The sequence below is a fragment of the Hypomesus transpacificus genome, chromosome 14, assembly GCF_021917145.1.
Source record: "Hypomesus transpacificus isolate Combined female chromosome 14, fHypTra1, whole genome shotgun sequence".
NCBI classification, from domain to species: Eukaryota; Metazoa; Chordata; class Actinopteri; order Osmeriformes; family Osmeridae; genus Hypomesus; species Hypomesus transpacificus.
The window spans coordinates 15,047,409-15,071,321 of NC_061073.1; the positions used below are offsets into that span (position 1 = coordinate 15,047,409).

The following is a 23,913-nucleotide window of genomic DNA, read 5'->3' on the forward strand; positions in this document are numbered from 1 at the left end:
ATTCACATGAAAGAATCAAGTTAACAGTTCCTGGGTTAGCCTGAGTGCACTGCAACGAAAATACTCCAGCTAATTTCCGCTTCCTTTGAATTCATAGGACGGTGTGGAAGAACAATTTAAAATGACGCAAAGCTCTGCAATAACAGTTTTCTTTTCCTTGTCTAACATGTGATTAAGTTACAAAAGAGAATGTATTTGCAACAGGTGCCCTTAACACAGCCCAGGCATGAGGGCCTCCAGGTCCACCCTCAGTAACCTCCATGAGCCCCAGCCGGCCAGGGAAACCTGATCACAGCTCACACATGGGATCATTCTGCTGCAGCCTGTATGACTACTGGTCCAGCCTCTGAGATGTCCCCATGAAGTGTTCGTGCATGTGTATGTTGTGTTGTTATATGTGTGTGTGTGTGTGTGTGTGTGTGTTCACTTCAGAGTAGAAGTTAAGTCTAATATAAGTGAATGCAAGTATTCAGGTTCCATTTCTTTCAGTTTTAATCGTGATTTTACAACATGATTACATCATCACTATCATTTAACTGTATTTACATTGCCTGTCTCGGAAACAATGTGCAAATTGCGATATTTGGTGGCGTAGTTCCAAGAATTCAAGAATTTATTTCATTCACTGTCAATTACAAAGGCACTGTGGGCGTGCCTTCTTTTTCCTTCTTCCTTCTCTGGCCAATCACTGTCTCGGGGGGCAAGCCATAAAGCTTTCTGAGCCAATCAGCAGTGCGCATTGCTGAACTTTTGCTACTAAAAGGAAGTTAATCCATCTGGGGGCGCGGCCTTGCCTGGCTGATTCAAGCGCAAGCACGTTAACTCTTTAAGGACAAGATTCAACTGAGGCACTGTCCCGTTGGTCGGTTCTCTGAGAAACATAACTCAACGTAGCAGCACCGGAGTGAAAAAGCAGCGAATGTCTGATCAGGTTGACTTCACCGCCGACTTTTGCACCATGCTGTAACAGTTTACACACACACTGTTTGGATAATGTCCTTATCCTGCTTTGATCTCATACATGTGCTTGGTACAGCTCGATCAAACTGTGGACGCCTTACATATACTCTTGACAACAACTCACACATACAGTTCATGCACACAAACGCAAGCCATATCATTCAAAGAACCATCCATGGATAACTGGTCAATCCATTTTAAATTATAATCATCTTAATAATGCTGTATTAATGTATTGATAGTCCAGTCAGATGCAGTCAAAGAAGATACAGTCGAATAGTAACAGTGATACCTATTAGTAATACGAATGGTGTATACAAAATATATAATATTGACTGATTTGGCACAATTCGATTTTGGCCTACTATTTACCCTTGGGTCTTGCAGACTGTTGGTTGTACATAGCTGGAATTCGCACCCAAACGAGGGGCCCTTGCGCGTCATGAGGTCATTGGATGGAATTTGTGGGCTTCCCGCTCCATTGAACATTCCTTGTGTGCAGGTAACGTGTTCGCGCGCCACGGTGGCTAAAGTACTGGGAGATGCCTAAACGGTTGTATGGCAACTACAATCATACATTTATTGTCACTTCAAAATTGACATAATTTCCCTATTTGGAAATTGTGTTTGAGCAGCATTATCTCTGCTGAAATTATGCTCAGTTGTTGTTGTGTTTTTCCATATAAAATAAAGTGAATTCCCATAGAGTTTCCGTTTAAATAAGTTGTAATGACTGAACATACAATAAGAAGTGGATGTTACGCCTTTAAGAGTTAAGAAACTTGAAACCTTGTTTGCGCAACAATCAGTGCAGCTCACAGCCGCCAAAGTGTCTAGACTAGCACATGATGGTAGTCAGCCAATGGCTCCATCGCTCTCCTCGGGGGCCCCGTGTGTGTGCGTGTGTATGTGTATGTGTGTGTGTGTGTTTGTGTGTGTGTGTGTGTGTGTGTGTGTGTGTGTGTGTGTGTGTGTGAAGAGAGAGAGAGAGAGCGAGCGAGCGAGCGAACGAGCCAGCGAAAGAAAAAAAAGAAAAAGAGAGAAACGGAGAAAGAAAGGTTTCTAGGCTGCAGTTTGACTAGATCTGAACACGGAATCGGGAGCGCGATTCAGCCCAGGGATTGATCATTTTCTAGTTTCAGCTCACATGGATATTTTTGGATTGTTGAAGGAGTGCGCTGAGATATTTGGAAGACTACAGGGATCGTGGTTGTAGAGAATTTTCTCGGGATTCAGTAGCTTGAATGAAATATCTTATTTCATGTTTTTGGTACCGGTTTAAAATTATACACTACGTTTACATGGTGTTTCAAAGTCCCAAACTAATTGGCTACAAGTGCGTTAGATTTTCTATCTTTGTAGAATTGTTGTCACTATTACCTAGTTAAAACGCTATGTTATCATTTACACAGCATTGGTTATCCATTTAGAGTCGTAGCGAACATATGAACAAATCATTCCGAAACGACCACGGATTACAAGTGAAAATTTGCTTACTTTTGACAAGATTCTTACATGAATGCATTTTGATTTCCATGTTGCTGTGCATTTATTGAGGCAGTTTGTTGTTTTAGATGCAACAATATAGCCTCGTATCTGATGTTGCGGTTTGGTTACCAATGTTCATCAGACGGCTGTGCATGTTCTGCACGGCATTCAACAAACATTAATGTTGAACGACGACTTTACAAGTATCTATAATACTCGGAGATCTGAACAAGAATAAAACACATATAGATTTTCAAATTGTCGTATGTTCAGGACGAAACGCTCAGGTCTTGTGCGGCGACTCTGGAGAAGCCGTTTGATTCCAGATAAAGAGGGGGATGATGGAAATGGCAAATCTAGCGAGGGGTGTAGGGACGATCTGTTCGGCAACAACCCAGAGAAAATTCCCAAAACGGAGCTCAGACCGATGACCCCTAGCGGGTCGCTTGTAGGGGACTTAGGGGGAGTGTGTACCCGGAACCCCGCTGATGGCAGCGGCTTGGGGGTCACAGCGGACCAAGATGGGGGTGCGGTGTGTGTCCAGGACCAGGGAAGTCCGCGCTCCATACAGGACAGTGAATGCAGAACAGTAACATGCTGTTTATTTAAGGACAAGGACCACTCTGAATCTCGAGGTCCAGAGACGGCCCACGGAATGGAACTCGGGTCATGTCACTTCGTGCTGAGGAACCTCCGGCCACGGGACACTGGTTCTTCTGAGGCGCAGGAAACAAAGCCACGCACGGTGTTGGAGCACGATCTCAAAACTGCTACATATTCTCTTTTGAAAAGACTAAAAGAGAAAACCCTGGATGCCTTATTGGAGGCTGTGGAGTCCAGAGGAGGGATGCCGAGCGACTGTGTCATGGTGTCGCGGGGAGAGCTACGGCTCGGCGGTCATATGGCATCCCCTCAACTGCTTGCCTGTAAACTGTACCGTTGGTCCGACCTTCAGCACTCTGCCCAGCTCAAGCCACTCTGTGAGTGTAAGAGTTTTGGATCTTTGGACAGTCCAGCGGTATGCTGCAACCCATATCACTACAGTCGACTCTGTGGGCCAGGTAAGCCTGTCAGCCTACTTACTCATTTGGCCTCCTCCGCCATTCTCTTCTTTTTAATCATGAGCTCTGGATATTATGTAGGCATCCGTAATGAATGTATACGTTTCCTTTAACCTGTGATTTACTCTTCTCTCGAGCATTGCTGCTTTGTAATTGTCATGATGGTAACCTGTTTGCGGCCTTTGAGGTAAAATAGCACTGATAATAAAACTATTACACACACAGTTTACAACAGATTGGTATGTGTTTAGTAGAGGGGTTGAAGGTCAGTTTTTGCTTGAAATTAGTAGGTTATTGATTACTGGGGTTGTTCAAATGACACAGTGAACAGTAATCATCTCACTTTGTTTGGCTTGAAGGAAGTAGGTCAGGGTAAATTTGAGACAACCCAGGGGAGGGGGACCAGTAAGACTAAAGCACACATTCATGTACGTGCAGGTTAGGAAGTGGTCTGCTTGTTCAAACTATTGCAATGTACTTTACAAGTGAACCTAAACATTTGCATGAGTTTAAGTGGAACTAGACTGTCATCACACAATCCATGCTTAATTCATCTATTTCCTAACTATGTAATACATAGTGACAATTTTTATACCAACACCATCTTCAATAAGCCAAACATGCACTTGTGTATCCTTGACATTGATCTGTGCCAGGAGCATAAGTTAACTCACTTAGTGAAGCATGTTTATATGTGAAAGCTTATCCTAGAGGGTTTGGCTCTTTGGCAGATGGGTTAGCAAAGGAGATATAGCAAGGCATGTCATGTGTATGCTTTGGATATGCAATGTATCAAGCAAATGTCTTAATTTCCGTGTCCTTTTAGTATCTAAAATGTTAATAGTATGAGCAGACTATGTTAGATAGACAATGTTTTGCTAGGGTTAGACTTGTGATTTGGTAGACCTTAGACCTTGGGCCACTTGACCCTGCTGACCCCCCCGACCACGTGTGGTATCGTGTGTAGATGTGAGACTCAGGATTTCTGTCGCCCTACTGGCACGGCGTCTGGATTTTCCATAACATCCGTGTCCAGTACAGCCAGTTGGCTGTAACAGGCCATTAAAAAAATCACATACCAGATGATACTATAGTTGGTCTTGTATATCCATGTGATGATTTTCTTTAGATTTTTGTTATTTTAAATGATTACAGAAGGGGAATGGAAAATAGTTGTTTCTGAGAGAAAGATAGGAGATTCTGTCTGCCTTTTTCACCTCGAGCAACATGAGTTATGATTGGGGGTAGAGGTCTGGTATCCCTTATTGGGACTCCTGCTCGTAGTAGACATAGCTCACTTGCGCTCATGCATGTCCCCATAGAGCTGGTATTTCTTTCATGCTATTCAGGAAAGGGGCCTACAAATCAGAAATCTAATCTCTGGTTTCGATCATTTTTAGATGTAGGGTTGATAAATAGTATGTAACTGTTTCAGCAAAATGTAAGCAAAGTTTGATAGCCTAAATGTCCATGGTGGTAATTTGTTAATAGTTTTTCACTTTGATTTAAATTAGTATATTTACTAACAATACATTTAAACACACTTTCTGGAAAAGCTATAGTTTGAATCTTAGGTAAAAGTACTTACAAATAAATGAACAAAACTGCTTTTCTTCCTTTTATTTGGTCTGGCATTATGCCTTTGAAATGAGATCAGTTTCAAGTTGCGCTTTAAAAGCCCTTTTGTCCTAAGGGGATCCCTTCATGCTATTTAGGTGAAGGAGTGGTGGTAATATACAGTTTGCATACTACTGGCGCCAGACTGAATAGCTGTGTATCTGAGTGACTGAGTTTGGATCCTGGCAATTACTGCCGCCACTCTTAAAGTACCCGCTGCTGTTGTGCTTTTTCCCTTCCCCTCTCCTATGTAGGCGAGGTCAGTGCGTGTATAAAGTTTTTCCCTTCGTTTTGTAGTTTTCCCTTCTTTTGAGTTTTTCCCCTCAGTTCCACACTGGAGATCATGTTCATAGTGCTGGAAATACAGATGTGGCCAAGTCGAACAACACTGTTTACAAAGCCTTTTGATTTCTCGTTGTTTAATTTTTCAGCACTTTAACTGATTTGAACGGAGAGCTATGACGAAACCAGGACAAACTAAGTGCATTTAGCCTCTTTAGAACTGGGCAGCCATAATGACTCTTGACTTTCTTAACAAGGATAGAACTGTAATAATTCACTTCTATGTTGTGTCAAACCATTTAATATGTTCAATTCAGACATTTTTCATCAACCCTTCATAAATACATACTTTATGCTCCACCACTTGGCACCTCTATCAACAATCTTTAAACCCCAAAAATAGAGCTTTAAGTTTTTTTAAGCAGTGCCTCTGCAAAATTGAACTTATATAAATTAGATTTTTTTTTATCCATTATAAAATAACAATGACTAGAGAGAACTAAGGAGAAACCTTGTCTCAGTTTTGGTTTGAATTCAAAACCGTCCACCATAATACAAGTACCACAAGGCACCACATAAACTTTGAGCGTGTCACTTTTTATTTATGACCATTGTGTATGGAAGCAAATTATATAACAATGGCCGACATGATCACTGTGAGTAGTTTGAGTCTAAAACTTCTAATGCTGCTCGTGCACATTGCAGTACAGGAACAGTTCAGACAGTTTCGGTTAAAGGAATGACACAAGCTACAGTGCACACATCTACAGTGTCATACTGATGAGCACTGATGATCCAGTTTATTGACATACATGTTTTGTGTTCCAGAGTCACCCCCACCGCCATATTCAAGGCTTTTCCCCAATGAAGAACACAAGCCCCTGGGTAAGTCAAGAACGTGCAGAGAGCATCACCAAACATCATCATCATGACCTTGATTTATCTGACGTTCGGTGTCGTACATTCAAAACCAAATGTTTGGGTGTGGGCTGGTTCATAATCGTTCAGGTATATGTTATACCTCTGAAATGACAATAACACAATGTATCATTCATGACCGTTAGTGAAATCATTTGTGACTAGGCATTGTCATCAGGCACTTTTCAAGGGTACTCTCTGATTTGGATCTACAGTTTAAGTACAGAAAGGAGAAGGAATTAAACAACAATAATAACTGTATTAATCCTGATCAGGCCCAGTGACTGGGTCTGTGCTGGGTCCTGTTAGAGGACAGTGTCAGCAGGCCAGAAGGCTCCAGTGTGCTCTGCTTGGCTGCTGGAGCATGGCTACTGGTACGCTTGGGGTTGGTGGGTCAAAGTCAGGGCTAGCGTCGGGGCTAGCGTCGGGGCTAGCGTCGGGGCTAGCGTCGGGGCTAGCGTCGGGGCTAGCGTCGGGGCTATTGTCGGGGCTAGCGTCGGGGCTAGCGTCAGGGCTAACGTCAGGTTCACTGAGATGAGCTGGTCACAAACCTCCACACTCAAAATGTAATTGAGAGATTCATGAGTCTGTGTTTTAAGGAATACAAATTTGTTTTTTGGAACCTACTACTAGAGCAAAGGTGGCTGTGGGCCGCCATATCCCTCAGCGGAGCGCATGCTTCAGCAGAGATCCGTTCATTGTTGTCGTGATTAATGAGAGCTGAGGGAAGGAGCTGTGACAGAAGATGAGAGGCTCAGTCGCTCTGCTCTTTCTCCACAGATCTGTCAGACTCTACATTGTCTTACACTGAAATGGAGGTGGCTAGCTCTCCAAACGTCACTCCGGGGGAGTTTTCAGGTGAGTTTTGTTCCTCTGATGTCACCAGGCTTTAAATTCTCCTTCACTCACAGTAGACTTTGCTGTAAACCCTGCTGCATAATGTAATATACCATAAAGTAGGTATATCGGAAGATAAGCATAACACAGTAATTGTTGTCTACTGGTGCAATAAGGAACGAGAATGTGTCAAAATGTTTGAGGCAAGAAACAGCAAAGTTTGCTATTTTCGGTCCGGTTTACCATGAAATTAGAACGGCAAACAGAGAGCTCTCTGTTTATGCGAAATATGTTGCCTCTTTTGGTCTTTGGTGGCTCGTGTGTGTGTCTGTGTGTGTGTTTTTGTGTGTACAACTTTAAGCCTGAATAATAGGTGCTATGAATCATACCCTTATCACAACCCTCCGTTGGCTCACCCTGAATGCACATATTTAGAATCAGGGATAATAAGTTACAGATCTGCCAGAGCTTCCTCCAGTATTGCGTCAGCCTGTTTGGCTCTGAAATAGTTAAACCAAGTCCAGGATAAAGACGTTATTTTCTGTCGATCCGTACTGTACTGGCATTGAGTGTGTTTGGATAAATGTGCAAACTTTGCAGGTAATTCGGTTTTGATGTTGTGCTTTACTCCTCCTCATTAAAGGCCATTAGGAGCAGTGCGAGCAGTGGAGATAAAGGTTTCATTGTGAGTGGTGCAGAGGTTCAGTGGGGCGTGCGCAATGGCCATAGAGCTGGCCTCCCCTTCTGTGTTTTTCTTTCAGAAATATTTGAGTGGGATCAAACTGTAATAAGATCCAAGCTCGCTCAGAAACACACACACACACACCCACACACACACCAAACAGAGTTCTAGCCGGCTGTAAGTGGGCTGCAGGGAGGGGTAGGCTGGGAAGTGGAGCTGCTCCTGCGAAAGGGGCCACACCAAAGGAAGTGAGGAGAAACAGTCCTGTCCTCTGATTTGAAATGAAACACTCCCTTCTCATGGCAAAGAGTCAACATGCCTCTCTTAAAACTGGAACCTCAGTGTGCATGCACAGTATCAGGTTAGCGCCGAACTGAGTATCAGAGCTCTCATTTTGGGGGGCTTGCTGGAGCAGCATTTCCTGTGCTCAGGGCTGCGGGGGCCTCAAAGACCAGGACACTGAGCAGTTGACATGGCTACCTGGCAGTGAAGTATGGAGCCAGTGGAACCTAGCTCCATGCCCGGGTCTGGGCTAAGACCCCCCCCCCCCCCCCCCCCCCCCCCCCCCCCCCCCGCCTCCCCTTCACCATGGCCCGGTGACACTCCCTGAGTCAACAAATGAGGGGCTTGTCAGAGCGCGCACCACAATTCCTGTGAGACTGTGGTGAGGAGGGAGGATCCAGACGTGCTGGCTTTCGACTTCCTCCCCCTGTGCTGCTGCTGCCGCAGAGGACGTTACGTGCTCCTCCTACAGCCTTTAGAAGAGGGCCGCACTACATATGGCAGACTAGAAGATCTTTACTAGCTCTCAACCAGCCCAACCCACCTAGGCAAGCAAAGAAGAAGGTGGGGGACTGTTTAGAGAGGTCAATGTTTCCCAACAGCCATGAGGCTTCTCTCTACACAGCCTGGCCTGTCCTCTAGTAATGTACATAATGCATGTAATGTTAGTTATATTGTCCTATTTAGCTTACATTGCCAACCTATACATGACCTGGAATGTGAATCCCCTCTCCTCCTCTTCTGTAATTGCAACTGCTCAGAGACAAGATGGCCAGAGAGAGAGAGAGAGAGAGAGAGACAGAGAGAGAGAGAGAGAGAGAGAGAGAGAGAGAGAGGGAGAGAGAAGGCTGTAACTAGAGTTGTACATGTGGTCTCTCTACCTTCATGCAGGAACAAGTACATCTCTTAAAGGCAGTGCTTGGGGGCTCTGGGTGGGAGGTAGCCACAAAGTGCAGCCTGGGGCAATGCAAAAACCCCACGGGAAGCATTGTACTCCATCAAACAAAGAGGAATATATCAGAACTGGTGGGCCTGGTAGATAATCCTGCTTCACCGCTTCAAGGTATATTCAAGCTTCATTCAAGGCAACAAATAAACTTATCCCATCTGTATTTCCTAATTAGTTGGTCTCTTTCTTTAATCGAATGTCCTCACGTTGAGGCATTGACATCAGGCTTAGTTTTCCTGCAAATGTATATAATAATACTACCACCTCATAGGAGGTGGCTTTAACTGGCCATTGCCATCTGCCTGTATGAGCAGATGAGCGCGCTGCCCCTGAATGCTCATTGATATGTCATTGTGGGGAATGTGGGGGAATGTGCCGGATTTTATGTCCGCCTTCACACCTGTTTCCTCAGGCCCGGGCCTGGTCGTGTGCACATCAGAAGATTGCTCTTTGAAGCAGGTCTCATTGCTTCCTGTATGACTGCCTGAGGGGGTGGTTTCCACCCTTGCACGTTTACTTTATTATGTCAATCACATTGTCTGTGACTTCAGGGCTTCTTTATGTTTGTCATTACTGATTACAACCCCCTCTGGTTCACTCCGGCTGGAGAGGAGAGTGGGTAGATGGACTCAGACATTTACATTTAGTCATTTAGCAGATGCTCTATCCAGAGCAACTTACAGTAAGTACAGGTACATTCCCCCTGAGGCAATTAGAGTGAAGTGCTTTGCCCAAGGACCCAACGTAATTTTCCATGGCCGGGAATTGAACCGGCAACCTTCTGATTAATAGCCCAAGTCCCTAACCGCTCAGCCATCAGACAGACAGAGATGTGAGGTGAACTGAAATGGGAGTCCAACACGGGTGCAACGTTTTAGTTAGATGCTGCATTGTAATAGAGTTACGGTATAGTTAGATTAAAGTAATCACTTCCAGTTTGAACATTCTTGTTCTGTTTAAGAAGAATGAGAATAAAACGCTACATTGTCTCGAATATGCAGCGAAGCTCTGGGCCGGTCTGTCCAGCGTGTTTGTGTTCAGTGTATATGTCTTCATCTGGCTCCAGTGGGTCCACATTCCTCAGACATCAGAGGACGTGTCCTCAACCAACCCAATGACATTCGTCAATACCACAGCGCTGGTACACAATCGTGCCGGTTGGAGGTGAGATCATTGTAGGAAATAGCGCCACTCTCTCGCAGACCTGTCCCCGCCCGTTGCGAGTGTGACAAGCCGAGCCTGTGGAGCTGGGAGAGTGAACTCAGTACCCTGGAGGGCCAAGCGGAGGGCCCCACACAGCCACCGTCCTCTCCGACCACCCTGTTTTCCTCTCCTGTCCTGGGAAAGCAGGAACTTATGAGAGGAAGTGATGAAAAGATTGAAGGTTGCCAGACATGGAGGATACCGAGTGGTCTCTGAGGCCTGGGAGGTGACCTCACCAGCAGGTAGCAGCATGGCTGACGTCCAGTAACACTGCTCTCCTCTCCCCTGTCGTCTTGCTGGCATCCTCGACCTAGACAGGGGCTGGTCAAGTGGTCCAGTGTGATATTGAGCCCTTGTTATTCCAGGCAGAACGAGACAGAACTGAGCAGTAGATTTGTCAACATCCCATTGAGATGAACCATATGGTGAAGCGAGGAGATCTAGATATATGTCGATCTAGACATACATATATGTCCCACATTCACATATGCACATTTGTCTGGAAGCTGTCAGACAGCCAGATCAACTTGATCACAGCGCGTCTGCTTGGCCTTTCCTAGTGAGCCAGCCCACAACTTCTCCCCTTTCCAGCATGTGTGTGTGTGCATGTGCCTGTGTTTGTATGTGAGTGTGTGTGCGCGTGTGTCAAACACAGTTGAAATGCATGAAACAATTAAATAGTGTAATCAAAGCATGTGATGCTGCTCTTGATTAAAGCTGATTAGATTGGATCTATAAATGAGGATCTGGCTCTGATGACTGGCTTCAATCTTGCTGTGCAACTTTGGTACATTGCACATAGCTTTCTGAAAAATATACTGATTGTGCTTCAGATGTCATGTAAATCCCGGCGTTTAGTGCTAGGCTTAAAGTGCCTCTCTGTTTTGTCACTGCTGAGGTTAAACTAGGATGATTGGGTGATATCATCTATACATATTTGACACCACACCCGAATGTACAGCTAACGGGTTGAGGGAATCAAGGTAACATGCTAACAATGTCCGTTGAACATGAACCCCACTCCAACCCTCCACCCATCCTCCACCCCCCACCCCCACCCCCCTCTTGCCAGTCTGACAGCCCAGACCCCGGTGCGGTGCAGTCCAAGCCGGTCTCCCCCTGCAGCCTGGCACACGGCCTCAGGTTTCCACCGCAGCCCAGAGCCTGCCCAGCGCCTGCCCGCCCGCCCACACTCCCTCAGGAGTCCCAGTGCTCCAGGAGACGGGATGTGGAAATAATGTGACTCGAGTACTTCCACCCAGCCTCCAGAAATCAGGTTTTGCGGATTGTTTATTTGAGGGGAAGGAGGCCCCAGACAAACATCCTGTTTTAAAAAGCTGCCTGGGTTTTGTAGCAGTCTCGCAGGGCGGTGAATTGCCCCTTTGACGGTGGGGGGAGACTGAGGAATGTTGAAGAGAAGGCCAGCGTCTCGGGGGCCACGGAGCCAGGAGCCCCCCCTGACACGTTTGTGGTGTCCAGTTTGGGCTTCGTGGGGGGAGGGGTGCAGTGGTACGTCCTGGTAGGGTTCTTGTGCTCTACGGTGGGGAAGGGGTCTGGAGGAATGAGTCCTCTCTCTCAAGTATCTGTTCCTGTTCTGGGAGGCTGGCTTCCGTTTCCCGTTACATAAGCCACGCCGAAAAATTAGAGACCCAGTGATAACAGAGATATGGCCTTTTTATGTTTTTCCTTTTCTCTTGCATTGTTAGTGTGTAGTGTCAGCAATACAGATTATGTTGTCAGATGTTTGTGCCACAACCCATTCCTTCATTAATGTGTGTTATGGGGTGTGCATGTTTGAGTTACCGTGTCACGCATTAGACATGAGTTGGTTTAGGCTATTTGTCATTCTATATGCCTTTGTAAACGTGTGCTGTTGTCTCTTGGCTGTTCAAAATAGAACGGCCAAGATATCTTCTGAATGTCAGATCGGGATCTTTTGTTCGCTCTCCAGGTTGTTTAAGTTTTGTAAGCATTTCAAGATGTCATGGAGGCCTGGTTTGATCAGAGTGTTGTCTCCGGAGTCCTACTCAGACCGGCCTGTCTGTTCTGTACCAGGTGTAATGCAAGACAGAAGTCTCTCTTTTAGAGAATTTATCTGTGTCATTTATCAGTACAACCTTGTGGACTAAAACGTAGAGGGAAAGGTACACCCTGATTGTTTTTAGTATGTGTTTATTGTGAGCTTGGCAGGGAAGCCATGCCAGACCTGTCCTGGCAGCACTGGTTCTGGTGAGGTCATCTGACCTCTACCGGAGGAATGACAGCCATGCTAACATACTGCAGACCGACAAGAGTCTGAAACCCCCTTAAAAGTCAACAGTAACTGGCTGTGGTGCCCAGGTGCATATTTATTTGTCCTTTTTGGCAGCCTTGTGTGGTACCAGTGCTGGCAGCTGACAGCTGAAGTCCTCCGAGGTAGAAGTCAGGTTTCGATAGAGATAGGGTTTATCTGGGCTGTATATGCTTGCTGGCGTGTGCTTTGGGAGACTGTGGTTAAACTGTTATTCGACTGAGGGCCATTTTGTAACGGTATACTGTACTAACAGGATAGGGTGGCCTGTGTTTATTTTTAAGCTTAGTAACATACACGGTTGTCGAGTTACCAAACTAGTCCTAAAAAAAAGACAAGTTTCCTTATAGGCTATTCTTTTTATCCACATATTCTCCCTTTGCAAACACAGAGAGGCAATCCTGCCCTGTGCTGTAGGAAGGCTGATGTTGCCATCTCCGCAACATGCTGCCACCAACACCCCACTCCCCCCACCCCCACCACCACCACCACACACACAAACACACAGCACAGTGCCAGCCTCCTTCCAATAGCGCCATTCATTCGGGCCCGAGGCACGGGGTTATGGCAACAAATAAAGAACGTGCAATGCCATTAAATATGAACGGAATGTCCAACTGTTAGTTTAGTGTTTTAGTGCACCTCCTCTCAAGGCTGAGAGAGGGGAACAATACCCCGTTTGAGGTGTCTCCTGTGAACGTGCCGGCCCTGGCCTCTCCTAACGTGCCGGCCCTGGCCTCTCCTAACGTGCCGGCCCTGGCCTCTCCTAACGTGTCGGCCCTGGCCTCGCCTAACAGGTCGGCCTTGGCCTCTCCTAACGTGCCGGCCCTGGCCTCTCCTAACGTGCCGGCCCTGGCCTCTCCTAACGTGCCGGCCCTGGCCTCGCCTAACAGGCCGGCCTTGGCCTCTCCTAACGTGCCGGCCCTGGCCTCTCCTAACGTGCCGGCCCTGGCCTCTCCTAACGTGCCGGCCCTGGCCTCGCCTAACAGGCCGGCCCTGGCCTCTCCTAACGTGCCGGCCCTGGTCTCCCCTAACGTGCCGGCCCTGGTCTCCCCTAACGTGCCGGCCCTGGTCTCCCCTAACGTGCCGGCCCTGGTCTCCCCTAACGTGCCGGCCCTGGTCTCCCCTAACGTGCCGGCCCTGGTCTCTCCTAACGTGCCGGCCCTGGTCTCCCCTAACGTGCCGGCCCTGGTCTCCCCTAACGTGCCGGCCCTGGTCTCTCCTAACGTGCCGGCCCTGGTCTCGCCTAACGTGCCGGCCCTGCCCTGGCCAAACGTACCGGCCCTGCCCTGGCCTAACGTGCCGGCCCTGCCCTCGCCTAACGTGCCGGCCCTGGTCTCACCCCGGGAGCAGAGGGCAAGCACCGGAAGATTGGAGACATCCTGGAGGCAGCTTTTATTTTCTCCCCACAATTATAAATCCAGAGAGCAGCGAGCGATGGCTGGCTATGATTTAGGCCCGTGGTCTGATTGCCGGCTAAAATAGATTTAAGACTGGGGTTTTTCCCCCAACCCCCCCTTCTTCCCCAGAGGAGAATTGACAGTTGTGCCTCAAACTATCGCGAGTCGGTATTTCTGAAACTCATAATAGCCAGTGCATTCTTTCAGTCTCCAGAATGCTGTGTGTGGATTAGCTGGAGGGGCCCATGTCATCTCCACATGAACCCTGCACCCAGAGACACAGGCAGGCGGGCCTGGTGTGTGTGTGTGTTGGTGTGTGTGTGTGTGGATGTAAGACCCCGTGGTTCTAGTCCTGGCCTCTTGCCCTCCCCACCCGGTGGGACAGGACACACAGCAGGGCCTTCATGCTCACACCGTCATATTCTCCTCCAGACTTTCATAAAAGTATGTCATGAATATCTCCACCCCCCCCTACCCCCCCCCCCCCTCACCGTGTACTTACATGAAGCACATCAAAGTACACCCTTGCTCTAACCCTTTGATCTGGGCCCTGAACCATAATCTTCCTTGACTGTCTAGTGACAACAGAAAGGAAACATGAAGTTGCTGATGAACTCGGTGTGCTTTGTGGTCTGGGTCTAAGGAGGAGTCGTTCTGTGGGAACACACGGTCTGATCTCAGCTTTATCCCACTCTTGCTTGATTCCAGAACTGCACAGGCATGTTGTTGTGCACTCAATGTTTTGGTGGCCTGACGAAACAGTATTTACATCTCGATCAAAGAATTAATATAGTTGAACGTCTCCACCGGTGGTTAATTGAAAATATTTCTTTGTACCCAATTTGACGTACATCACTCGCAAACCTTATTGGAAATGAACTAGTTAGCACACATATTAGCATTGCACTTTGGCTGCTGTCAGTGTGTTCGTATCTCCACTCGTGTTGTGTGTGTTTTCACTTATTTAGTGTTGGTGTGCCTTTCTCAGTTCTTGGCTTAGCAGCCTGGAATACGTGCAGTCAGGCTGTCGTGTTTCTGGGTACGGTTTAGATTAGATCGCTGGCTGTGGCTTCCTCCTCTCTCCCCCTCAGTCACTGCCAGGGCGCAATTTACTTAATGAAATCCTGCCATTCCCTTTAGCGACTAGATTCTTTGCAGATGTTGACAGGGAAGGACTCTATGAATTATTGGAAATGTTCACTCCTACCTTTTTAATGAACGTCTTTCTCCTGAAGAAAGGAGGAGAGTTGTCAGAGTTGCAGAGGGGGTGGGGGGGGGGTATGGGGGTGGAGGGAGGAGAGAGAGAGAGAGAGAGGGGGGGGGGCAGTTGTCTTTGTTTGGGCAGCCGGTGTCTGGGTGTCCATGCTGGAGGAGCGTGGCTTACAGCACACAGAGTGTTGTGATTGAAACAGAAACTCTCGTGCCACATTATCCTGACAGAACACATTCTCCTCACAGACTGTGATCCACTGGGCCGATCAATAGTGAGCCATTGTCTGAACAGTGACCATGTCTATCATAGTTGCTCCACCTCCCTGACCAATGGTAACCAGACACGGGCCTTTCAGCTTAAATTAGTCAATCTAATATAAGTTGTAATAATGTAGTTCCTTGTTATTGTTCACTTGAAACCAAGTAATCAGTGTTGCAGGAGTATGTAGTCTTACATAGCTGGTTTCCTTTCCTGAGAGTTGAGAGCCCTCTGTGTCTTGGAAACTTTTAATCCTTGTTCCTAACTTCATGCAGTACAAGATCATAAGGCCCCATCCATGAGTGTTGTTAGAGTGTGGGTAACATTTGACATGAAGGTTACATTAACTACCATGTAATAGGGCTCTCAAGTTGTATTGTTTTATAAAAGGTTTGGCGTGAGATTACCATACCTGTCGACGTCACCCCTCCCCCATCGAGGGCCTTCTTACACTTGTAACAACCTTGTACCTACCATGTTTTTACTGTAGATACACTATTTTAGTACATGTTAGTAATTGGAACTTTGATGTACCGTGTTGCCGAAGTCTGCGCATATCAAAAAAATATATATTTTTCGTGCTTCATTTCGTGCTTGTCATTCACAGTGTTGGTTGAACACAGTGATGTTGTTTTACACATAACGTGGGAGCCCAGTAAACGGAACATGTCCCTGAATACACTGGAGTAGTTAGAGGACAAGGACCAAGGAACGTGTATTCGCCCCTCCCCCCGTCTGTCTGAACCAGAGTAGGAAGTTAGGAGGTATTGGGGGCGGGGCAAGCTCAGGAATGTGCAGGGTCTTCTCTACAGCAACGTTGTAACACACTTGGCCCTAACCTCCCCCTCCAACACACATGCACAGGAAGAAGCCGCCATCTCACACACACACACACACACACACACACATTACTCACCAAGGAAGGGGGTGTTGAGGGCAGAACCACCCAGAAGGATGTTCCCTCAGTGTTCAGTGCCTCAGGTTGCTTCGCTGCTTGTCCTCGCAGAGCCCTTCCTCCGCTGGTAGTAGCTGCTCTTCCTTCTTCATCCCCCCGCCATGCACCCCCGGCTACTCATGTTCAGTGTCTGCCATGCTGTCGGGAGCCATGGAGGAAACTTAGAGGAAATGAGCTGCACATTCTCTTCCTCCTGAAAAAGGAGAGCCTTCTCCTGGAGAGCGGTGGCCTCTCGCTCCCCAAGACCAGACGGCTCCTTCCATATTAGCGTCTGTCGCTTCCTGGGCTTTTTACACCCTCTCTTGTTTATCGATTTGATTTATGGATTCTGTTCTTGTATCCAGGGTGCAGCACTTTTCCTTCTTCCAGCAGACCCCCGGACAGAACCAGGGAATGTGTAGAGGAAACAGATGACAATGTAGAGCCTGCTCATTGGGACAAGGCTTGATGGGGGCTGTATGAGTTGGTTCTTGCCTGCTCCAGTAATCCCTACAGTTAGCTTCCAAAACATATCCTTCTAGTGCTTTCTTTCTTTTTTTCTTCCTTTCTTTATTCCTTCCTTTCTTTCTTTCTGTTCTATCTCATTCTCTCTTTCTCTTTACCTCCTCCCACCCACCTTTTTCCCTTTAATTCTCTTTCCCTCCCTCTATTCGTGCAGAGGAAGTTCAGAGTCTGGGAGGAAAAAAAAATCCATAGACATAAAGAGCAGCTTCAGTTAGCGTGTCTGTCTGATAAAGCCAACTACGATGGCGGAGATAGCAGCGACGCCAGCCTGACTGTGGTCTGTTGGCAGTTGTGAGTCGGCCTGCAGTACTGCTAGTCCGAAGAGGCAGAATCACACCACACTCATGCACAGGAGGACTGGACGGCAGATAATGTCTCTACTTTCGCAGTTTGGCTCATCATACAAACTTGAATCGCACCGAGCCGACTCTCCGGGAACTCACCGGACTGTGACAACGTTTGGTTCAGCGTTCTCCAGCCGCACGCCCCTCGGCAGCGCATGCCTGCAGACACGGTCGCGCACACGCACTCACCTGAGTCCCACGTGCACACAGAGACGCACACACACACCAACAGAGACGCACACACACACACCCACATATGCACCCGTGCACGCGTACACAATGATGCCTCAGACAAACCCCCCTCTGCCTGTCGGCTCAGTGGTACAGTCTAATAGCTGGAGGGGAATCTAATCTTTGGCACAGGATAAGAGACTCCCGCCCCCCCTCGTCCTTCTCTCCCTCTCTCCTCCCCTCGGCCGTTCTGGTTTAAAGGGCCTTGCAACAGTGTTCTCTCTGCGAGCGTGGAGGAATGAGTTTATGTCTTTGTTCTACCCTGGATTATGGGAGATGAAGTCTTAATGGAGGTGGCCCTGGAGGTCATTGGGGCGATGTTTGCATTGAGGGGAAGCCGTTGTTTGTCTGACTGTCCGTGAAGCTCTCCCTCTAATTAATCTCACTAGAAGGCACCCAAGCAGTGTTTATCCCCCCATCCACCCCCCTAAATCCCACCGGTTCTCTTCTTTTAAGGCCTCCTTTAAAAGCATTACTGGATGATAATCAAGGATTGCCATTGAGACACTCCTGACTCGGAGGGAGTCGGTAGTGACGATCCTACTGTTGCTTGCCCTGGAGATTTGGAGATTGGCATTCCTAAACCTCTAAGCAGTGGTCTGCCGGGTTGAATAAAGGTTGTTCTGCACTCAGAAACATGTGAGCGGCCAAGTGACATCAGGTTGTAGTCAAACCGGGGTCATCATTGAGTTGACTTCATGTTTGGCCTCTGAACATTCCATCGTGACATCAGCTCCACAATCGATCACACATCCAAGTTTCAGTTCATTCAACTTTGAGTGTGAAATTAAAATGTATTTGAAGCAGTACAGTGGCATCTGACATTTTAATTCCTTACACAAACACTCAAAAGTGTGTCATTGTTTGCTTTTGAGATTTAACAAAGCTGATGTTTGTTATCAGGTCGGATGGCCTCCCTTTGATACTGCTAAATCCCCCAAGCAAACGGCTGGGGAGACATTTAAATGGTAGTGGTTTCCATGGAGATCTCCCTCTGTTGTGGAAATTAAACATTGCCCACTATATGCTCCTTGTTGGAGGAATATCTTTGTTTGCCGTGCCGTGTGGGACGTGCGAATGCAAACGTGCAGGGCTGCACCTCATTGTGTAGCCTGTGTGTGTGTGTGTGTCTGTCTGTCTCTCGCTCTCTGTCCGTGTGTGTGTATGAGAGAGAGGTTTTATGGATTACAGTACATTTGCCATTGTGTTTACCTGTACCTGGAAACCTGGAAAAATTAATACAGACCAGTTTGATCACGGCCACAACGATAGCTAGCGTCTCACGATTTAGGTAATGACTTGTTTGGTTTTTTTGCTTTCAGTATATGTTGACATATCAGATTACTTAATCACATTGACATTAACATTGACGTGAAGTGTGTGAGTGAGTGTGTGTGTGTGTGAGTGTGTGTGTGTGTGTACGTTGACTGCTGAGGTCAGAATCGGGCAGGAGGCTGAGCACAGGAAGAGGAAGTGGTGTTCACAGTAGAACTGGTGTCTCTGTCTTGACTGACGCTAAGGGGAGAGGCTTTTGAGAATCTAATAACAATAATAACATGGGCTACTTTTCTAATGGGTAAACAGAGCTTTTATAAGGTGACAGGGTTAAATGGATGCAGAGCGGGGGTAATTGGTCCCAGCCTCTCCATGCTCCTCCTCAAGTGGTCCTCTTTGGAGTTTGAACCCATGGATCCCTGCGGTTCTCCACTGCAGCCTGAGTCTGGCTGTTGCAGTTTGGAGCCGTTCTACACCCACGGCTGGGTTAGGAGGGAGTTTTTGGACCAAACTGTCATTTCACCATTGCATTTAACTTTGATTTAACTTGAAAGTAAAGATTGTTTCATATGTCATTGATGGGTAACCTGAGTCTTGGATACTAAAGTTAGGTTGAATCAAAATAAAGAAAGAGATAGAGAAATAAAGACAAATAAAAAAGAAAACATGAGTGACTGTGTGGGGAGCATTGAAGGTTTATAGTTGCTGTGGTCATTATGTCCAAACTGGGGGCACAGGAGGAAAGATGGCACTGTTTTGTTAAGGAGATTCTAATGAGTTACCCCCTCATAGCCCCCCCCCCCCCCCCACACACACACACACACACATCCCCCCTCCCCCTTTCTCCCTGACACAAACACATACGTTGCTGCTTAGCTAGACAAATTCTAGCCAAAACACACATTCAGTACAAAAAACACGCGCAAAAAAAAGCCAAACCCAGCCTGATGTTCTTCTCGGTTCAGACAGACACGCGTGTGCCTGGGCTCACGTACGCTGAGCACGGCCACAGGAAAAGGCCTGGCTCGTCTTTTGCACATTGTTTCGCAGCTTAGCATCGACTACATCGCTAACCTTTGTCCTCTTTATTCCTGTTCCTTAGCTTCTGGTTGGAAAGGTTCCACTCTCCGCACCATGTGTGAAAACTAGATACTGTTGACCAAACAGTTTTTATTCCTCTCACTGAGAGGAGATAGAGGCCATTTGGCCTTTGTGTATGTGTGCACAGTTTCAAAGTGAGTTTACCTTGATGTGTGGGCTCCATATGATAAGAGACAATAGCAGGGCTATAAACAAGTTGAAGCTGTTCTTTGTGTGTCTGAGCCGTGAGGCAGTAAAACCTCAGAGTGGAGGAGCTGGAGTGTGGAATTCACTAATGGCACATGCATGTGGGGGCCCCTGAAGAGAGGGGGTCATTTCAGCCATCAGTGTGTGCGCAAACACACAGAGAGCCTGTCTGCAGGTCCTTCTCTCCCTCATGCCCTCCCTACCTCCCTCCCTACCTCCCTACCTCCCTCCCTACCTCACTCACTCACTCTCTCTCACTCCCCCTCCCTCCCTCCCTCCCTCCCTCCCTCCCTCCCTCCCTCCCTCCCTCCCTCCCTCCCTCCCTCCCTCCCTATCTCTCTCTCTCTCACTCACTCACTCACTCACTCACTCTCTCACTCACTCACTCTCTCTCCCTCCCTCCCTCCCTCCCTCCCTCCCTCCCTCCCTCCCTCCCTCCCTCCCTCCCTGCCTCCCTCCCTCCCCCTCTCTCTCTCTCTCTCTCTCTCTCTCTCTCTCTCTCTCTCTCTCTCTCTCTCTCTCTCTCTCCCTCTCTCTCTCAACCTTTCGTAAGCTGTAAACTACCAGGGCTTTTTGTCTCTGACGGTTTGGTCAATGGTTTCCCTAATATTTGTGTAAACTTCACTAGAGCAGGTCATTCAAGAAAGAAGAGAAAGTTTAGTACGATGGACGGAAAGCGAGAACGTTTGTTGCTGTGTGGGTCGACGTTGCTCCACCTTAAAGGCGTTTGTTAATGGGGCGGGCGGTCATTAAGCCCTGAAAGCAGAGAGTGAAAGGAATGGGGCCACAGGCCCAGGCTTTAAATCCTCTTCGCCAATAGACTCTCTGAAGCAAAATAATGGCATCACTCTGTGTGTGAGTTAATGGGAGCTGATAGCATGAAGGCTGGGGGGTCAGGGGGTCATGGGCTTGTGCTAAGTTGTCAGGGAGCTGAATGCCATCCCCTCGGCCCGCTGCGGGATGGGGGTGGGGGGACCCCCTGTCTGGCTCTCTCCCTGCACGCCCCCCTTCCCCTCCTTCCCCACCCTCCAGGAATGCCGGGGAGCAGAGGGGAGATGGGGAAGAGGCACCCCTCCACATTGGAACCCTCCTGAGGAGGGAAGGGTTGTGAGGTCCCCTTCTCTCTGACCCCTCGCTCCTCCTCCTACCTCCTTCCCGTACGGTCCTCAGCCCACACTGAGAAGTCAGAGTCAGATGGTTAGGGAATCGGACTAGTAATCTGAAGGTTGCCAGATTGATTCCCGGCCATGCCAAATGACGTTGTGTCCTTGGGCAAGGCACTTCACCCTACTTGCCTCGGGGGAATGTCCCTGTACTTACTGTAAGTTGCTCTGGATAAGAGTGTCTGCTAAATGAGGTAATGTAAATGTGAGAAGGCTTGGTTCAGCCTCTTCCAGGGTAGAGCAGCCTGTTGGCCTGTATATATACTCTGGGATGGCCGTGAGAATGGGTCTCGGCCTGGTGTCTGACTCTGGGATGGCCGTGAGATTTACTGCAGGGAGACTGAGATGCTTCATCCTACTGTGTTATGGTGTTCCCGTCTTGAGTGACCTCTCAGATGTGTGCATTAGCAATGTCCTGTACAGCCTCCCATGTGAAACTGTAAACACCATCGATTTCAGACATCACTCTAAAGCAACATAAACCATGTTTGGAATTCTTGGTGGACCACTGTTTGTGGTTGGCCTAGTTAATCAGGAGCTTTGTAAGTCGTTGACGAGGCTGGCAGCACTGAACAGTGGTGTGGTTAGGGAATGGTCAGTTTCTGGTTTCTGTGTAGTGCCCCCTTGAGGCAATGAGGACAAACTACAAGGTTCTAGTCACAGGTCTGACTGACCTTACAGCATCTCCCATATCGTAGGGTATCAATAACAACCTCTGGGGTCTGTGTGTGTGTGTGTTGAAGAAAGGGGAGGGCTATTTATACAAGTTTTAGATTTTTTTGTACAATATCTCATCTTGTAATCATAGAGTTGACATCTTCTAAACACAATAAGATGTTGGGAAAACCCCATGTTCCCCAATGTAACTCTTCCTTCTCACTGATCTTTGTTTTGTTACGTAATTCTCATGTTCCCGTGTCCTTGTGTCTCCCCTAGATGCCAGTATGTCGCCTGACGCCCCCAAGCAGAGCCACTGGTGCAACGTGGCGTACTGGGAGCACCGGACCCGCGTGGGCCGCCTCTACACCGTGTATGACCCGTCAGTCAGCATCTTCTACGATCTACCTCAGGGCACTGGCTTCTGCCTGGGTCAGCTCAGCCCGGAGCCTCGCAGCAGCATCGTCCAGCGCACGCGGGGCAAAATCGGCTACGGCATCCTCCTGAGCAAGGAGCCCGACGGCGTGTGGGCTTACAACCGCAGCGAGCACCCCGTGTTCGTCAACTCTCCCACTCTGGACGTGCCCAACAGCAGGACGCTGGTGGTGCGCAAGGTGATGCCGGGCTACTCCATCAAGGTGTTTGACTATGAGCGCTCCTGCCTTCTGAGGCACACAACAGATCCCGACCTCCTGGACGGACCTTACGACCCCAACAGCGTGCGGATCAGCTTTGCTAAGGGCTGGGGGCCCTGCTATTCTAGACAGTTCATCACCTCTTGCCCCTGCTGGCTGGAGGTCCTGCTCAGCGACCACAGATAACAACCAGCTGTCACACGGACCCCACAAACTATCCCAAATATCATCTACCTAGATTTAATATAAAGTTTTATATATTATATGAAATATATATTATACTTGTAAATACGGATTTTTACAATGTAATTATTTATGTATGGTGCAATGTGTATATGGACAAAAGGAAAAAAAACGGAAAATGCACTTTGGCTTATATATATTATATATATAAATATATATAAAGATAAAGAATCTTCCATTACCAATTTGAGAAATTATACAGCAAAAATAGGATGATCCTGGTTTTGGTGTATAGTTTTCATATACTATTAATATCCAGACAAAAAGCTAACACCATTCACACATTGATAATAAAGTATTCGCATAATATTTCAGTTTTGTGTGTTATTGACTTTGTCGTTGTATTCAACATCTTTCCAAAGTGAGTTTCTCACATTGTTGTGTCTGGTTCAGTACATTGTGGCGTTTCAACAGGCTTTCTCTGGGCCACCTATCTAGGGTACAGATGATATCAATAACTTGCCCTGCTCACTTCCTCCTTCTGAACCACAGCAGGAAATAACAAGATGGAGCGCTTTAGTAGCGCTGTCTTGACCAGGAATGCATGGATGTTAACAGCATGTCATAGTTAAGCAGAGAGCAGGAAGACCAGGAGGCAGTACCAGGCATACTCCTTTCTGACAGACAGTTAGAGGAACAGGTGAATACATTGTATTTGATCTCATCGTTTTTTTCAGGCCAATTAAATCCAATGTATGCCTCTATACCTGTAAGTAGCCAGACTACCGTGTGAACACAGAAATAAAGAAACTCGAGGTTCCAGGTTTCCTTGAGGTCCTGAAGAACCTCCGTTGTCTTGGTCGAGATGTCAGCGTGTGAGATTCATCCCCTTAGTGGTGTGGAAGAGCTGATAAAGAGAGATTTTTCAGAGTTTTTCTGGGAATTCTTTTCCAGAGATTCCTACTAAAACTCGAGGTCCTTGGCCAGTGGTTTGGAGCTTGGGCCTGCGCTCACAGTAGACGTTGTTAAAAGTGACCTGGGATGAGATGGTCTGAGTTCGGGCACACTGATGATGGAATGCCGCTAAAAACCAAGAACTTTTACAAGCCTATAGGAATCTTAAAAACTGCAGCCAAGGTGGATGTGGTTTAGCTTGCTTCCTTTGTAATTGCTGGTGTTGGTTGTCAGAGTGGCGTTGGTGGTTGGGGGGAGGGGGCATATAGGTCTCTGCCAAGTCAG

General features: G+C 47.5%; 1 protein-coding gene across 1 annotated transcript; it reads left to right on the forward strand.

Moving 5' to 3' along the window:
* The first annotated feature begins 1,983 nt into the window (after nt 1-1,983).
* On the forward strand, nt 1,984-23,043 carry smad6b (SMAD family member 6b). Its single transcript, XM_047033320.1, has 4 exons — nt 1,984-3,509; nt 6,237-6,293; nt 7,107-7,184; nt 22,136-23,043. Exons 1-4 carry the CDS (start codon nt 2,714-2,716, stop codon nt 22,675-22,677), a joined length of 1,473 nt encoding a protein of 490 aa, XP_046889276.1. The 5' UTR covers nt 1,984-2,713; the 3' UTR covers nt 22,678-23,043.
* Nucleotides 23,044-23,913: the final 870 nt, after the last annotated feature.

Bases quoted from the DNA above. Each gene is read 5' to 3' on its own strand.
- smad6b (XM_047033320.1), top strand. From the start codon at position 2,714: ATGTTCAGGACGAAACGCTCAGGTCTTGTGCGGCGACTCTGGAGAAGC. The intron at 3,510-6,236 runs GTAAGCCTGTCA...TTTGTGTTCCAG, and splicing joins CAGTCGACTCTGTGGGCCAG to AGTCACCCCCACCGCCATAT. The intron at 7,185-22,135 runs GTGAGTTTTGTT...TGTCTCCCCTAG, and splicing joins CACTCCGGGGGAGTTTTCAG to ATGCCAGTATGTCGCCTGAC.